The sequence below is a fragment of the Delphinus delphis genome, chromosome 9 (assembly GCF_949987515.2).
Source record: "Delphinus delphis chromosome 9, mDelDel1.2, whole genome shotgun sequence".
NCBI classification, from domain to species: domain Eukaryota; kingdom Metazoa; phylum Chordata; class Mammalia; order Artiodactyla; family Delphinidae; genus Delphinus; species Delphinus delphis.
In genome coordinates, this window is record NC_082691.1 from 94526531 (window position 1) to 94545141 (window position 18611).

An 18611-nucleotide genomic window follows, 5' to 3' on the forward strand; every position below is an offset into this window, starting at 1 on the left:
TCAAAAAAAATCTTGCTGTGATTTACGTCAAAGAGTGTTCTTCCTATGTTTTCCTCTAAGAGTTTTATAGTCTCTGGTCTTATAGTTAGCTCTCTTATCCATTTTGAGTTTATTTTTGGGTATGGGGTAAGGGAGTGTTCTAATTTCATTTTTTTACATGTAGCTGTCCAGTTTTCCCAGCACCACTTACTGAACAGACTGTCTTTTCTCCATTGTATATCCTTGCCTCCTTCGTCATAGATTAGTTGACCATATGTGTGTGGGTTTATCTCTGAGATTTCTATCTTGTTCCATTGATCTATGTTTCTGTTTTTGTGCCAATACCATATTGTCTTGATTACTGTAGCTTTGTAGTATAGTCTGAAGTCAGGGAGTCTGATTCCTCCAGCTCTGCTTTTTTCCCTCAAGACTGCTTTGGCTATTCGGGGTCTTTTGTGTCTCCATACAAATTTTAAGATTTTTTATTCTAGTTCTGTAAAAAATGCCATTGGTAATTTGATAAGGGTTGCATTGAATCTGTAGATTGCTTTGGGTAGTATAGTCATTTACAAAATATTGATTCTTCCAATCCAAAAACATGGTATATCTCTCCATCTGTTGGTATCATCTTTAATTTCTTTCATCACTGTCTTATAGTTTTCTGCATACAGGTTTTTGTCTCCCTAGGTAGGTTTATTCCTAGGTATTTTATTCTTTTTGTTTCAATGGTAAATGGGAGTGTTTCCTTAATTTCTCTTTCAGATTTTTCATCCTTAGTGTATAGGAATGCAAGAGATTTCTGTGCATTAATTTTGTATCCTGCAACTTTACCAAATTCATTGATTAGCTCTAGTGGTCTTCTGGTGGCATTTTTAGGATTCTCTATGTATAGTATCATGTCATCAGCAAACAGTGGCAGTTTTACTTCTTCTTTTCCAATTTATATTCCTTTTATTTCTTTTTCTTCTCTGATTCTCATGGCTAGGACTTCCAAAACTATGTTGAATAATAGTGGTGAGAGTGGACATCCTTGTCTTGTTCCTGATCTTAGAGGAAATGCTTCCAGTTTTTCACCATTGAGGATGATGTTTGCTGTGGGTTTGTCGTATATGACCTTTATTATGTTGAGGTAGTTTCCCTCTATGCCCACTTTCTGGAGAGTTTTTATCATAAACAGGTGTTGGATTTTGTCAAAAGCTTTTTCTACATCTATTGAGATGATCATATGGTTTTCATCCTTCAATTTGTTAATATGGTGTATCACATTGATTGATGCGTATATTGAAGAATCCTTGCATCCCTATGATAAATCCCACTTGATCATGGTGTATGATCCTTTTAATGTGTTGTTGGATTCTGTTTGCTAGTATTTTGTTGAGGATTTTTGCATCTATATTCGTCAGTGATATTGGTCTGTCATTTTCTTTTTTGGGAGTATCTTTGTCTGGTTTTGGTATCAGGGTGATGGTGGCCTCATAGAATGAGTTTGGGAGTGTTCCTTTGCAGTTTTTTGGAAGAGTTTGAGAAGGATGGGTGTTAGCTCTTCTCTAAATGTTTGACAGAATTTACCTGTGAAGCCATCTGGTCCTGGACTTTTGTTTGTTGGAAGATTTTTAATCACAGTTTCAATTTCATTACTTGTGATTGGTCTGCTCATATTTTCTATTTCTTCCTGGTTCAGTCTTGGAAGTTTCCACCTTTTACGAATTTGTCCATTTCTTCCAGGTTGTCCATTTGATTGGCATAGAGTTGCTTGTCGTAGTCTCTTAGGATGCTTTGTATTTCTGTGGTGTCTGTTGTAACTTCTCCTTTTTCATTTCTAATTTTATTGATTTGAGTCCTCTCCCTCTTTTTCTTGATGAGTCTGGCTAATGGTTTATCAGTTTTTGTTTATCTTCTCAAAGAACCAGCGTTTAGTTTTATTGGTCTTTGCTATTGTTTTCTTTGTTTCTATTTCATTTATTTCTGCTCTGATCTTTATGATTTCTTTCCTTCTGCTAACTTTGGGTTTTGTTTGTTCTTCTTTCTCTAGTTCCTTTAAGTGTAAGGTTAGATTGTTCATTTGAGATTTTTCTTGTTTCTTGAGGTAGACTTGTATAGCTCTAAACTTCCCTCTTAGAACTGCTTTTGCTGCATCCTATAGGTTTTGGATCGTTGTGTTTTCATTGTCATTTGTCCCTAGGTATTTTTGGATTTCCTCTTTGATTTCTTCAGTGATCTCTTGATTATTTAGTAATGTATTGTTTAGCCTCCATGTGTTTGTGTTTTTTACGTTTTTTACCCTGTAACTCATTTCTAATCTCATAGCGTTGTGGTCAGAAAAAGATGCTTGATATGATTTCAATTTTCTTAAATTTACTGAGGCTTGATTTGTGGCCCAAATTGTGATCTATCCTGGAGAATGTTCCATGCACACTTGAGAAGAAAGTGTAATCTGCTGTTTTTCGATGGAATGTCCTATAAATATCAATTAAATCTGTCTGGTCTATTGTGTCATTTAAAGCTTCTGTTTCTTTAATTTTTTTTCATTTTGGATGATCTGTCCATCGGTGTAAGTGAGGTGTTAAAGTCCCCCACTATTTTTGTGTTACTGTTGATTTCCTCTTTTATAGCTGTTAGCAGTTGCCTTATGTATTGAGGTGCTCCTATGTTGGGTGCATATATATTTATAATTGTTACATCTTCTTTTTGGATTGATCCCTTGATCATTATGTAGTGTCCTTTCCTTGTCTCTTTTAACATTCTTTATTTTAAAGTCTATTTTATCTGATGTGAGTATTGCTATTCCAGCTTTCTTTTGATTTCCATTTCAGTGGAATATCTTTTTCCATCCCCTCACTTTCAGTCTGTATGTGTCCCTAGGTCTGAAGTGGGTCTCTTGTAGACAGCGTATATATGGTTCTTGTTTTTGTATCCATTCAGCAAGCCTGTGTCTTTTGGTTGGAGCATTTAATCCATTCACGTTTAAGGTAATTGTCGATATTTATGTTCCTATGACCATTTTCTTAATTGTTTTGGGTTTGTTTTTGTAGGTCCTTTTCTTCTCTTGTGTTTCCCACTTAGAGAAGTTCCTTTAGCATTTGTTGTAGAGCTGGTTTGGTGGTGCTGAATTCTCTTAGCTTTTGCTTGTCTGTAAAGCTTTTGACTTTCCATCGAATTTGAATGAGATCCTTGCCGGGTAGAGCAATCTTGGTTGTAGGTACTTCCCTTTCATCACTTTAAGTATCTCATACCACTCCCTTCTGGCTTGTGGAGTTTCTGCTGAGAAATCAGCTGTTAACCTTATGGGAGTTCCTTTGTGTGTTATTTGTCATTTTTCCCTTGCTGCTTTCAATAATTTTTCTTTGTCTTTAATTTTTGCCAATTTGATTACTATGTGGCTCAGTGTGTTTCTCCTTAGGTTTATCCTGTATGGGACTCGCTGTGCTTCCTGGACTTGGGTGGCTATTTCCTTCCCCATGTTAGGGACGTTTTCGACTATAATCTCTTTAAATGTTTTCTCTGGTCCTTTCTCTCTCTCCTCTCCTCCTGGGACCCCTATAATGCGAATGTTGTTACATTTAATGTTGTCCCAGAGGTCTCTTATGCTCTCTTCATTTCTTTTCATTCTTTTTTTTTAATTCCGTTCTGCAGCAGTGAATTCCACCATTCTGTCTTCCAGGTCACTTATACGTTCTTCTGCCTTAGTTATTCTGCTGTTGATTCCTTCTAGTGTAGTTTTCATTTCAGTTATTGTATTGTTCATCTCTGTTTGTTTGTTCTTTAATTCTTCTAGGTGTTTGTTAAACATTTCTTGCATCTTCTCCATCTTTGCCTCCATTGTTTTTCTGAGGTCCTGGATCATCTTCACTATCATTATTCTGAATTCTTTTTCTGGAAGGTTGCCTATCTCCACTTCATTTAGTTGTTTTTCTGGGGTTTTATCTTGTTCCTTCATCTGGTACATAGCCCTCTGCCTTTTCATCTTGTCTTTGTGTGAATGTGGTTTTTCTTCCACAGGCTGCAGGATTGTAGTTCTTCCTGTTTCTGCCGTCTGCCCTCTCCCCTTTCACCTTTAAAAAAAAAAAAATGCTTAAGCAGCTTTGTGTCAAGTTAAATGTAAATTTAGTATGATATTTGACCCCATAATTTTGGCCCTGGGGAGGAAGAAATGCCAATAGCTGTGTCCTTCCTACTGCCCATGTAACAAAACCTAGGAATCCCTTAAACATTCCACCACACTCCCAGGCTACAGTTTATTTTAAATGATAATTAATTAAAATATCCCTTCCAATTCAGCTCTCAACATTTTCAGACAAGTTCTACTGAAATCACATTTCCAGGAAGCCTCTGGGTCACAGCTCTTTAGGGTCCCTGAGTTAGTACAGCCAAGGGAAATCGGATGGCATTTTCTCTTTATCTCAGCATTCCCATCTGGGCCCATAAAGTAGGAAACTTCTCTCCTCTCTTTAGAAGGGTACCAAGTCTACCTTTTAAGGCCCTGCTTCTTTTTTTTTTTAATTTATTTAATTTATTTATTTTTGGCTGTGTTGGGTCTTCATTGCTGTGCACAGGCTTTCTCTAGTTGCAGTGGGCGGGGGCTACTCTTCGTTGCGGTGCACAGGCTTCTCATTGTGGTGGCCTCTTGTTTCAGAGCACGGGCTCTAGGCGTATGGGCCTCAGTAGTTGTGGCATGCAGGCTCAGCTGTTGTGGCTCGCGGCCCTAGGGCACAGGCTCTAGCAGCTGTGGTGCACAGGCTTAGTTGCTCCGCGGCATGTGGGATCTTCCCAGACCAGGGCTCGAACCTGTGTCGCCTGCATTGGCATGCAGATGCTTAACCACTGCGCCACCAGGGAAGCCCTAAGGCCCTGCTTCTACAGGAGAAGGGGTGACTGACTTCTCCGATTGGTGAGGTTGCCAGAGGAGGCCAAGCCTGGGGAGCCCAGCAACATCTGGGTCTTCTGCCCGTGCTTTGCTCCTCCAGGTGGTCAGTATTCCCAGGGTCAAGGCTCAGGCCAGCATCAGGAGGCCAGGTTGGAGGCCTATTTTCCCTTTCTTCTTCTGGCCCACCAGTGTGAGTCACTTCTGGGTGAGTGTATCTGCCCTGCAGGCCCAAACATTCCCTTGGGGAAACCATCCTAAAATGTCAGCCTTGCGGGGCAAGTGTTACTCAGCTTGATTGTGGCCAGGGGCCAAGCCACAGTTACCACACTTGCCTCAACAGTAAGAAAGCTGGTATTTCCCATCCTGTCTACCTCCTTTCTGGGACTCTCTTCTCATCAGAGTTTGAATTCAGAAAATGAAGAGCAGTGAATAGTGATCATTCCCTAAATCTCCCAGACAAAAGTGGAGCTAAAAGGGTTGTTAGGTGGAGGCCCACTGACGAGCCAGGAGCACTGTGGGGAGGAGCCCTCTGATGGGCTGCGGTCCGTACCGAGCTCCTTTGGGTCTTCTGACCACCAGCTTACTCTGCCCACTGGGGTTGGTGTCTGACCTCCTGGGAAGCTACTAACTGCCTTACTGTAAGAGAGTTAATGCTCTGATCTTGACTCCTTTCCTTCCTCAGCCACACCATCCTGCTCCTCATAGGAAACTCATGTCCCTCTACAGGAACCCACCCTTTTACCCAACACAAATAGGAGTGAAGTTACGTACGGTTGTGATAGGGTTTCCTAGTTCTCTGGAGAATTCAGCGACGAGATTTTATTGACTGAGCCTTGAGTCTGAGGGGCACCCAGAACCTCCTCAGGACCACGTTTGATAAGAATAGGGCCTCTTCTCCCAATCTCACCATCTAGTGGATAAATTTTTTTTTTTTAGCGGTACGCAGGCCTCTCACTGTTGTGGCCTCTCCCGTTGCAGAGCACAGGCTCCAGACACGCAGGCTCAGCGGCCATGGCTCACGGGCCCAGCCGCTCCGCGGCATGTGGGATCTTCCCGGACCAGGGCACGAACCCACATCCCCTGCATCGGCAGGCGGACTCTCAACCACTGCGCCACCAGGGAAGCCCAGTAAATCTTACTTAAACACCACTGGGTATAGGGCCCTACTGGGGAAAAGAGCTTCTCTGCTTACATTGCTTACAGTCCAGCTCTAGAGGTAATACGCATGCACGTGAAATAACTGGAATGAGAGAAAACAAGTGGCGAAAACATGGATTTGAATCCTGGCTCCAGTACAGAGCAGCTGGTGATCTTAGGCAATTTACTTAACCTCTCTGTGTCTTTCCCCATCTAAATCTCATAAGGTTGCTTTGAGGATTCAAAGAACTACCATTTTATTTGTAAAGCATTTGGGACAATGCCTATCCTATTAATAATAGTATATGTAAGCGCTTGATCCATCTAAATCTATATATGTGTCCAGTGACCCAGTGATGAGGTGACAGCATGCCAGAATCACTTGGGTCCAGATTCTCATCTCAAGGAAAGGCCAGGCCAAGCTGACGAATGAGCCAGGCATATGGAAACATACACCAAACCAGGCGGTAGACTCTCCTGATCTTCTGGCTACCACGCCAAGCGTCTTCCTCTGCTAATGAACATGGCATTGGCTTGGATCACATAGGGCAGAAGCCAGAGAGATTTCTTACAGGAGCCAAGTTCTTCCAGACACTTAAACAGCTGGGTCCCAACCTTCCATGTTTCAAATCAGGGCAGTTTTGAGCTGAGCCTCCTAGGCACGTTGATGGTGAATAATGACATCTAATGGTCCCATGCACCAGCCCTTCTGTGCGTGTCAGGAGGTGAGAAGCAGTATCTTCTCTCCAGGCAGCTCACGTCTGACGAAATAACTGACAGCAAGTTCTAGAACAATTCAGAGAGAATGGTACCTTTTTGTCCCGATACCTAGAGTCACAGGATCATTTAATTGGAAGGATCTCAGAGATCTGGTCCTACCCCCTGTATTTCATGGTTGATCATAGCCAAGAGAGATGAGGTGGTTCATCCACTTAATGGGAAAGAATGGGACCAGAACCTGGATTTTCTAATTCTTGGTGGAGTTGTCTCTCCACTAAGCCACATCCCCATTGGTAGCAGCTCTCCTCCCAGGAAGCTGTTGCAGGCTGACTTGGTGGACCTCTGGGCGGGCCAGGAGAGCCTTATGATGACCAAGACAGGAATTCAAACATAATGATAGATTTACTTGTATTGGGCTTCATGCTGGCTTTGGGGGGTGGGGGTGGCATTGGTGACGTGGCTTTCTCTGCAAAACCCTTGTATCTACTTAGGAAGATGAATGTTAGAGCAAACAGAGAGCTGTAGTATCTGAGATGGTCTGCAGGAGGTTTTGTATGACTTCAAACCTTGTCCCTAGCAAGAAACCCAGGGCAAGATTGCCCTCTGCCCTAAAGGTTCTCAAAGTTTGCTCCATGGACCCTTGTCCACCAGAAAGTGCTGGCCTAGAAAGAGAAGGAGAGAAAAGAGAAGCCGGGGCAGGAATATGGCCTGCTCTAAGTGGCCTTACGCTTGGAAGCTCGCTCTTCACAGCTTCAGAACGTTCCTTTCTACACAGCTGCAGATGCCACACTTGGTCTAGTTAAGAAGCCAGTTGGATCCACTAACTCTCAGCTCTGAACCAAGGCCCAGATGGATAGAAAACTGCAAAAGTTCGCATTGAGAAAAATGTGTTGCTGCACTCTTGATTCATTTCCTCTCTAGAACTCTCTGTCCTGCCCTATTTGGAAAGGTCTTAGCTCACCACAGACCACCAGGCTCAGATGTTCACAACTTTTCATTCCCTGAGATGTCCAAGACCAGGTGGGCAAGAGTGGAGTGGGCCAGTGATTGCTTCCCCTGGGGTATATTGTGTTTTAATGGGGCCAGTGGAGGCAAGTGTGATGCGTAGTTCTCATGTGTTTCCACAATCAAATAGTTTGACTCTTTACAGCGAAATCACATATTTGCTCTGTTCCTTATACTTTGGGACCTTCAGCAAATTATTTAATTTGGGATTATGATGTGAATTATATAATTTATAGGATGTGTGTATATATATAGATTAATGCATAGACATAGATGATTTACGTAAATGTATGTAATCTCACAGCAACCTCAAGAGGTACAGAAGAGACAGAAACTGAGGCTTGGCTTGAGTCAACTGCCCCTGCCTGAATTAATCCTTGTGGTCACAGAAAGGCTTTCCTGGGAGAAAGAATGGTGGTGGTGCTTTAACAAAAGAAGAAAGAAGGGAAAGTGTATTGTGTAGACTGAAAACAAAACAAAACATTATAAAGCAGAAACTAACACACATTGTAAAGCAATTATACCCCAATAAAGATGTTAAACAAAACAAAAAAATAGCTCTCACAGTCCACTAGGCAATAGGTGTTTAATAAATGAATTTTATAATAATTTAATAAATGCCGCCTCTACATTCCAGGGGAGTCACGGTCAGAGCCTCTACAGCACTTATAAAAGGTCCCCAACTCATGTCACCTAGCTATTCCCAACCCTTCTCTTAGAGCTGCTTCCTTTTACCCGTCCCAGTTGAGCCACAGGCTTCTTTGCAAACCCAGCGATGTCATGATGTGACTAACCCCCACGGGATGCTGCAACCTGAGCCCAAAGATAGGTTTCCTTACTAAGGAGGGTCTCAGAAGTGTATTCGGAGATCTTCCAAATTCCATGGTTGGAGTGCCAACAAAGCCCACAGAACGAAGGGTCCTGAGGGAGCACTGTCTCTGGTCCCTGCTGAGAGCAAGTGCTTCCTGGTTTGGCACTTGCCCTGCGACGGGGCCGGGAGAGAATGGAGCGGGTGATGGAGGTGAAAAGCAACAAGCACAATTTTTCTTGTCCTCCGGAACAATTTGTCTTCACCCTCGCTTAAAGCTTTCCATTTCTAATATCATACCTTACATATAGAAAGCAATCTTAACTTCTCTCAGCCTTTTCACACTTATTATTGTCGCTCTTCAAAATAATCCTAAGGAGAGGGTATTATCCTGATGCTGAATTTCCCTAAAAATAAAAATGCTTCCTGAAATCCAGGGCACCCATTGAAACACAAGGTAGGTAGGCATGTACCTGTGTGGGCACACGCGTGAACGCACGCAAAAACACCTCAGCAACCGCAAAACGATTTAGGAGAAAGGAGGGTGAGAGGGCCAGCCGTGATATCGCCTTCATTCCCTTCTGGGTTTCAAAGCCCATATTTTCATTTAAAAGCTCCACAGCCCAGAAATCCATTTCCTCCAGTGATATAGATTTACTGGGCAGTGCTGTATCTAATATGAAGGGAGACACCACTACCGTAACCAATTCTGGAGAAAATTACAGTCTAGCTGAACACAAACTAAAACAGAGAACAAGAGAAGGTTCCTATAGCTCATTGTGAGATTGCCTGTTCCAGACCAGAAAGTTTTAGGGCTTCTGAAAAAAAATGTGGATTATCTGGTGCTGGGCACACTCAGAGAAGACTTCTTGGGCCATTCGGGGCTTGGACTGGGCCGTACAGGTTAACTGCCAGGATAGCTGCAGGGACCCTGTGTAGACCGGGTAAAGGATGGAAACGGCAGAGTCCAGTTAAGGAGACTGGACAGTGGCGCTTTGACCTTAGTAAATTCCCATGACAACATTTGAACCCACTGATGCTCTCTTCCATTGGCTCAGCCCTTTAGGTGTTTCCCCGAGTTTGAAAAGGCTCAGTCTTGGGTGTAAAGGTCACCAGGGCCAGTGATCTTGTGATCAAATCTAACATACACCCAGAAGAATAAGTATCGTGATGGGGCTTGAGGGGGAGTGAGCGTAGATGCGTTGATGAGACGGAGAAAAACCCACACGATGCCCGGCAGCTACGTTTTGTACGGCTGTGTTCAGATGCCTGTTTCAGTTACCGGTAGCCATAAAGTCTGGAAACAGAGCCTTATTTTATCATGTATTGTAACGTTCTGTTAATAAGCCAGTCATCATATATCCACCTGTTGTATCAGATTGCATTGGCTGCCAAAACAAAATACGACACACTGGGCGGCTTAAACAAGAGAAATTCATTTTCTCACAGTGCTGGAAGTCCAAGATGAAGGTGTCATCAGGGTTGCTTCCTCTGAGGCCTCTCTCGCAGCCTTGCAGATGGCCTCCCTCTTGCTGCCTTTTCATGTGGTCTTTCCTCTGTGCGTGCAGCTGTCTCATATCTCTTTGTATGTCCTAATCTCCTCTTCTTACAAAGACACCAGTCACATTGGATTAGGGCCCACCCTAAGAGCCTCATTTTCACTTAATTAGCTCTCTAACAGCCCTATCTCCAAATACAGTCACATTCTGAAATATTGGGGGCTTAGGGCTTCAATTTAGGAATTTTGTGAGGAGATATGGAAAACCAAGCGATGAGACTCCATGTGCTATGATAGGAACGCAGAGGTTTCTTCTTTAGAGTCAATGCCAAGCTATTTGAACCAGCCAGTCCCTTTCGTCGCTTGAGTTGAGGATGTGGCATTACTGTGGCATAATCATGCCCGGACGTAGACCAGCCTTGCAGTGTGCAGACACAGGCTCGGGGATACAAAAGCCGCTTGCCTTGGGGGTGAGGTGGCATTTATGCAATGACTGCCTAGAGCATCTGCAGAGTTTGCAGGATGATGGATGGTTTTGTCTTAGCTCAGGGCCCCATCCCCTGCAGTGTGTTCTCCCCCAGAGCCTGTCACCACCCCCTGCCTCATCCCAGTGAACCCCTAAGGCACCTTGGCTGTAAAGCCCCACATGACCTGCCTGCTGGCTGCCGCTGATGCAGTGGTGTATAATTCAACAGTAATTTATATTCCGTGCAGGTCTGAGCAAAGCTATAAAGTGCTATCAAGAGCTAAATGCTGCTGAGGCATTTAATCTAAGCAAAGGATGGGTTTGTATACATCAGCTTCCTGGGGTGCATACCACTGTTAAAGGAGGAGGGATCCTTTTTCTGCTTGCCGATTTGCTTCTTTACGGTTTTAAAGATCAGAGGGGGCGCAAGGGAGAGAGTCTTAGAGAGAGGATTGGGCTGCTTCCTGACCTCCCTGACACACACGTCCACCAGGGCACTTCTGCAGAGACAGCTTTGCGGCGACCTGTGGGGCTGGGGTCAGGACAGAGGCCCTCTGGCCACCATAGCAATAAGGCACCACGTGAGGGTCAGGGATAAGCAGGCGTCACTCCTTATTCCCAAGAGCAGAAAATGTCACACAGATGGATTTCTGGCCCTGGAAAGCTGCAGAAATTATACTCCAGTGAAGTTTTGGGTACAACCTGGTCACAGAAGGAACAGCTATTTGGGAAAATGCCTCTGCACACAATATGTGACCGCCCTGGATTCCCGTGAGAACCTTCTCGAGGCCCTCGGTTGCCTAGGCAATGAATTAGTAAGAGCCCTTCGCTGCCTTGCCTGAGGCCACAATTTTGATGCTGTTTCTCCACAGGGTCCGTGGCTGCGGTGTTACTGCGTGGCTTCTCCAACAGTCCCTGAAAGAAGTGGAGACGTGTTCTCCCCTCCCCTCCTGTGGGCGCTAAAGCAGCAGCCACGCGGGAGGCCCCATCTCGCCCGCCTTACGTACCTGCAGTCACTGCTCGGAAGCGGGCTGAGCAGAGGTTAACGCCAAAACTCTGAATATCAGCTTAAACATACCTTGGTAATCAACCTACCAGGTGGTACTGGGATAGAACCATTTGGGGTTGCAGAGTAAGTGCTCCCTGGTGACACTTCAAGGTTGCAGAAGAATTAACTACCCCAAAACAGTGCTCTCCTGGCCAGGCATTTCTTAACGTGGCAACAGACCTGGGGATCCAAGTTTCTGTGCTTCCACTGGGTTAAGGCTTTAGGTTTTCTGTAACTTACAAGCGAGGATTCATTTCTGTAGTCATTGCAGTGTCACCGATTGGCCCCAGAGTGCAGGGCAGGAGGGAACGTGTAGGAAGGGTGACCAATGTGTACTCCTTAGCCCACATCTTTCTAGTTTTAGGACCAAAAGTCACCCTTACCAGGGACACACCCTCTACCCTCACCAGCTCCCAGGCAAACTGGGATGCTTGATCACCCTTCTAGGGAAGGAAGAAAGAAAACAAAAGTCAGAAACTGAAGGGAATTGGAGATTATGGGGGAAGCAGTGGAAATCCTGTGTGTAGCCAGGGAGTGCCTCAAACATACCGTGTCCCTGGGGATGGGGACACAGAATTACATAACATGTGATAGCGCACACTATCATACAATCCTATGAAGTGCTCATGTTCTGGTGGTAGTTCAAATCAGAGGAGAGGGTGAAGTGGCCAGAAAGAGTACGGAATGTGGTTTCAGAGGAAGACTGACAAGCCCCAAGTCTGAAAAGACAAAGGAGGAGACAGACAGGGACATCTAGGGAGGGGGACCAAGCCTGGATCAAGGGGCAGCTTGGAAACTCAGGGAAGAGATAGCCAAGCAGGAGGAAGTTGTCAGACAGCCCAGAAACTAAAAGTGGGGAGAAAACTAGAATCTAATATCGGCACCAGAGAAACGTTAATTAGAAACGGCAACAATGCGAGGAGCTTGGTGAGGGGGCTGTATTTGGCGCTGGGACAAGAAGTCGGCCGGCTGGGCATGGAAACCCTTCTCTCGGTCTCACCCTCACTCAAGCCTCAGCGGTGCCTGGAGCGGAGGGGTGGGGGGCGGCCGGTGGGCGTGCGGCCAGTGATCCCAGAACCCCACGCAGCCCTCGCCCCTTCCAGCTAGGCGCTGACGGGACACTCAGACACCGGTGACTGGGGCTGGCCCATGGGTTGCCAGGTGACATCATGGGTTTGATTCCTGAAAGAGCTCCAGGTGGGGTTGGTCATCCAAGGAAGCAGGTGCTGTGTTGGAATCAAAAGGAAGCATTTATGTTTGCAGAGTGCGTTCCACTCCTTGGCCATGCCTTCCCGCTCACAGGTGGAGTTTGCAAATGGGGACACCAGAGGGTTCTGGATGACACTGTTCCCTCTGTGCCAGTGGATCTTGTTAGCACTGGCTCTCAGGCTGCGGGCACATGGGATGGTGTGGTCTCATCTAACTGGACTTCCTGAGCTGAGAGTCCTGGCACGGAAAGGGTAACTAGGTGTCATTTCTCCTTGCAACCCGCTGCAACTGACTAGTTGCGGCTGGCTGCTGGGGAGGGCTGGGCTCAGTCGGAGTCTGAGGCCAGCAGGAATAAGGGTTGAGATTGATTAGCTATTTCGGCCAAAGGCATGGACTTGAAACTAATAGAAGAGCCATTGCACTTTGCTGTCCAGAGCTTTACAGTTCCTGCAATGACAGGCCTTACGGTCCCCTTGTGAATGGACAAGGCTGGTGCTTTTCAAAAATGTTTAGATCAAGTGAAATTTCACGTGGAAACAGATCAAAGCAGGGCTCTTCTGGCCACAGAGAGGAGAGAGGGCTGGGAGGCTCTTTTACTCCCTCTTCCTTTCCCAGTGGGAGCTCCTGAGGCACCTCCATGGAACGGGGTTTGAAAACCACTGGAGGAGGGACTGCTTTAGGAGAGGGTCAGGAAGGGTCTCTGAGAGGATGGCGTTTGAATTGAGATCCCAGAAGATCTCAAGAAGGCCATTCTTCTTAGCTAGAGTACAGGGAGTATGGGGGTCAAGGTAAGAAATGAGGTCAGATCGGTAGGAAGCGTCCACTCAGGTAAGCCCATACAGGCAGGGTAAGGAAGGTGGGATTTAAATGTGTTTAAATATCACTGGAAGAAGAAGGCAGGGAACCCATGCTCTGTTACCAGAGGTTCTGTGGGAGATGATGGAAGCCTGACCAGGATGGCAGTGGTGAGCATTTCAGAAGTTAGAGGCACGATGGGAGTGGGATGTGGACATGCCTTCTCTACTCAGGCTTAGAGACCTAGGACACTGGAGCACTGGGGTTGAAGGAGGGATGCTCTCCAGGCCAGGTGCGGACCCCGTTCTCTTTATTGCCTGCGGACACCCTGCTTCCTCTGGGAAACCTTCCCTGGCCCAGCATAGTTGTCTCTTACCATTTACCTCTGGGTATTAGCCCTTCTTTTCCTAAACGTGGCTAGATATAGGAGCCACCTTAGAGCTGTCTGCCCCAGCGCCCTGATTTTACAGATGAGGGGACCAAAGATTCAGAGCTGATACTAAACTCAGGTCTCTTAATCCCCAGTCTGGTGCTATTTTCACTTCATCCTCAGCTTTTCAGTTATATCTGTCTCATATCCCCAGCGAGATTATAAGATTTTTTTTCATCTTGTTATTTTAGACTTTATTAAAAATTCTTAAGAACAGTGATCCTATCTTATTCTCCTTTTTATCCTCCTAGCATCTAGCATAATGCTTGGCACAAACACAGAAGTTCAACAAATATTTGCTGATTGGCCGTTGGGTACACCGTGGAGCCGGCGGCCACAGGAGTGTCCCCTTCCGCCTGCCCCATTGCAGTTAACCTGCCTCCCCAGACCTGACGTCACTTAGGTCTGACAGCCGCGCTGCTGCTGTCCCTACTTGCCTAGCCAGTGTTACAGCCAGTTCTGGCCACACAGCAGAGCCTTGCTCCAAAGGGAAGGGCTTGGGTAGTTCATTTCACTTAATTGCTAACTGTGACTACAGTTAGTCTTGGAGGCTGATTGGAGTGAGGCTCAAATCCCAAGCCATGGGGGGGAATTACTGAGAAGATGTGACCATGCATTATTACGTTTGCCTTTCTGGATCCTCACTCACCAATCGATAAGTGCTCCTGAGAAATAAAATGACCCAGGCCACGGCCTGTTCCTTGAGGGGAGAGGAGAGCCTTATACTTGCCCAAAGGACCACTGTACTTTTGGGTGAACGGAAGGAGGCTGCAATCCCCCGTGCTGTAATATCTGTTACCGCCCTTTAATTGAGGATGTTTTCTAGCAGAAACATTTAGAATCTCTATTAGTTCCCCAGAGAACCCGTCAGAGTTGGTGGTGGTAGGGGGAGTTCTGCACCCCACCCTTCCCGGTTGGTCACCAGTCCACAGATCTGAGAGCTGGGCTCATCACCTGAGACAGAAAGCTGGGTCAGGTAGGGTCCCTGCATGCCTGTGCCCCTCGTCCCCCCACACTCCGGTACTCCTGCCGTGTGTATTTCCAGTTATTAATGCACGTTTCCAAACTTGAATTTATAAGTGCAGAAGTACATAAAAATATATAAATCCTTGCTCCGAATGGAAAACAGCCATGTCTATGGTAGCTGGCAGAAGCTGCTTCAACTCTTCTCTGTCTCAACGGGCTTTCCCGACATGTTGTACAGATGACCTGCGTAACAACGCGCCGTCTTAAGTGAGAGCCCTCAGAGTTTTTTCCCATCTACGGGGATATTGACGGGAGCTAACAAACTACAGAAATCTTTAAAGGTTCCAGAGTCACAGAACAACTGACAGGAAGTGGAGGCAGGAAGATATCCCAACTAACCCTATTAACATGACAACAAGATGGATGTTACCAACAAGCTGGGCCACTTCCAATTGGTAGCTAATTAAGTCCGTATGGTAATTAAGTAATTAGGTCTTGATTTATCAACCACATCTTTGTGTCCTGTCTGCTCTGCTTGCAGAACACCCTTAAAATAGTGTCTGTCAAGCTTTTTCAGCTACTGGTAACTTAGGAAGATCAAAACTTCCTTGAGATCGACCTTCTCTCCCGGAACAAATCACTGTGCACAATTTGATGAGAAGAAACGTCTCCATTTTTAAAAGTATCCTATGTGGATACAGTTTATAGAGAGCCCTTGGGTGACCTCAGTCCCATCCAGAGCTTCAATCTATAAGATGATGACTCAGTCCACATCTCTAGCTCAGAAATTACTACCAGGCTCCAGACCCACGGTGCCAAGTGCCTTAACATCCCAAGGGCAGCTCAGATTTGAACTCAGCACGCGTGCACACGTGTGCGCGCTCTCTCTCCCTCTTCCTGTCCTAAATCTAAATTTTAGTAGATGACGTCATCGCACACTCAGGTTTCTGAACCAGAAATTGAAAGCGTACTTGAGGCACGAGCAGGCCAGCTCTCGTTTGTTGGAGTTTGGAGTCTTTGAAACTGGTGTCAATACGAAGCTTTCTTCAGTTCAGTGATGGCCAAGCCATCACGCTGTCCTTGGCCAGGGTCCCACCGGCTGCCTCCTTCCCTGTGGCCCCCCCTCGGCTTCTTCCCTCACCTGAATCTGTGCCTCAAGGTTATACAAAGAACCTCTGCCCTAACACAGGGTCTCACCCGGCCGATCAACAGAAATCATATGAGGAACTTTTAAAAAGGAGAGATTCCCATCCTCTCCCTAAGATTCCGATTAAGAAAGTCTGGGATGAGCCCTAATCCACCCTGGGTGCCGTCTTAGAATTCCATCTGAACCCCAGGGCACAGCAGGAGAGACTCGGGGTGCTTTGTAACCCCCCCCAGTTTTCCCAGGTAATGATGGTACCATATCTGTTTGTACACGATGACTGTCGCTGCACGCACATGCACAAGCATGTACACGCACACACGTGCACACACACACATGCACACATATGTACACCTACATGCTTCCCACCCACACAATTTTATTTTTGTGGCACCTGTGCCCAGGTCGCCCCTGACTCGCTGCTTTCCATTGCCTCTACCAGCCATCATTCACTAACAGTCATTCAGCCCTGCCCTGCTCCCTCCTTGCCAGACCCCTCCTTCCTTCTCCCCTTGACTACAGCTCCTAACTGGTCTCCTGCCTCTGGACCGCCCTCTGCTCTGCTCCTGAATTAGTGGTCTTTGGAAACACAGATCACAGCCCCTGAAGAGCCTGGACCCCTGCAGTACTATCGACCCCACCCAGCCTTTTCCAGACTTTACTTCTTCAGGCCATTGCTCTCCTATCTGCAGTGACAGAGGAAACATTAGACATAGCAAATATCGAGAAAAGGTCTTAAACTCATTTTAGGTACATCAAATATCTATTGGCTAAAAGTGGACTTATAATTCTGTTCTATTTGATAACATTGTATCTCTTGTAGCAGCCTTCTCATTGGAGGTTAATTTGAGCAATGGTTTTTTTTTAAAGGAGCATCATTGAATAAGTTTGTGAAATACTTCGTAAGACTAGGCTGGACAAGTTAACTTATGTTACTGTGCATCATGAATCTTAGTGGGTGAGAAGTGACGTACAGAGTTTCCCAGAGTTATCGACTCTGCTGCCGCGTCGTGAAGGAGTTATCTCCTAGGCTTAGTTTTCCACAGAAAACGCTGGGAAATGTCTTACGGGAAAAGGCTTCCAGGATTTGGATGGCTGGTTGGTAAATGGATTAAAGGAAAACCTAATATCGTATGAGACATTGTGTATGGAAAAGAAAAGAGTAAAAATGTTTCTCTCTTTAAAGAAGTAGCAGTGGGGGGTGTTTTCTGCATCTCCAAGGAAAGACTGAATTTTAAAGGCTTTCGAAAAATGAGCTGAATACTCTCCTGCTTCACTGCTCCCTACACAAACTTTCATGTGATATATTTTTAGTATTTCCCCAAAGGAGAGACTCCCCGAGTTTATCCAAGACTGGGTCGTTATTGAAGCATGAGGAAGCCTTGATACTATTCCCTTCTCCGTGAATCCTTCCAAATATTGATCTCGTTAGCAGGTTACTCTTACCTGGATCTCCTCATTGTTTCTACTCAAGAAAATCGAAAATGTAGTAAACCTCACTTCTCTCTTTCTCTCTCCCTCTCCTCTTCCCTTTCCTTCTCTGTTACCCCACCCCTGTTTCTTCCCTTCTCCTCCAGGAACTTTCTGCATCATTTCACTGTGCACCTGTGTGGCCGGGATCAACTTTGAGCTGTCACGCTACCCACGCTACCTGTATGGACTCCCCGACGACATCAGCCATGGCTACGGATGGTCCATGTTCTGTGCTTGGGGGGGCCTGGGCCTCACGCTAATCTCGGGATTCTTCTGTACCTTGGCCCCTTCTGTCCAACCTGTCCCGAGGACCAACTGCCCCAAATCCAGACCCGAGAATGGGACAGTGTGCTAAAAAAACAAACCCATACATATATATATATATAAATATATATATAATATACATATATACAACAGAACTCAATCAAGATGGCGCCAGTGCCGAGGCAGAGTGGAGCTGGCTTAGGCACCTGCATCTCGTCGGACTTTGTGTTGCCTCATCACCGAGATGGGGAAAGCGTTCCCATCACGTGGCTCTTCCATCAGTTCTTAACTTTTGGCTCCGTGGTTTCTTGAAGACATCACCACTCGAGACAGTCCCGATTCCCGCCCGTCACTCACGAGGATGGGGTGGTGGGCTGGGAAGGGACGGTGCCCGTGGTCTGGGGCGGCACGGGTGTAGACAAGGAAGCACCCTCCGCTGGGCTGGCAGAAGGGGACGATACCCCGACACCGATCATATCAGAGGAACGACGCCCTTAGTTCATAGAATGGAACCAGATCTTTGAGGCCATTTCCAGAAGCATTTTCTTCTCCTGCTCTTCCCGTCTGATTTCCTTCCTGGCCGACCAGTGACGCACAAGAAGTGGAAGAGAAGACACACCGCGAAGGGAGTTTTCTCTTTGCTGCCGAACTTTGGGACAGAGTTTCGGAGGTGGGGAGGGGGAGAGCACGACACGCTGAGAGACAAGGTCCGCCTCGATGAGAGGACACTTCAGTGGATGCTCAGAAAACCCAGTCTTACCTTCCAGCTGCCTTACACCCAGTTAAGCAAGAGGCCGCCCTGCCC

General features: G+C 46.0%; 1 protein-coding gene across 1 annotated transcript in view; it reads left to right on the forward strand.

Moving 5' to 3' along the window:
- The window catches only part of TMEM178B (transmembrane protein 178B), a 360164-nt gene extending 342133 nt beyond the window's left edge, over positions 1 to 18031 (forward strand). The window contains exon 4 of the mRNA XM_060020026.1: positions 17647 to 18031. Within this exon, the coding sequence (XP_059876009.1) occupies positions 17647 to 17897 (251 nt within the window). The 3' untranslated portion in view covers positions 17898 to 18031. The remainder of the gene's footprint in view (positions 1 to 17646) is intronic.
- Positions 18032 to 18611: the final 580 nt, after the last annotated feature.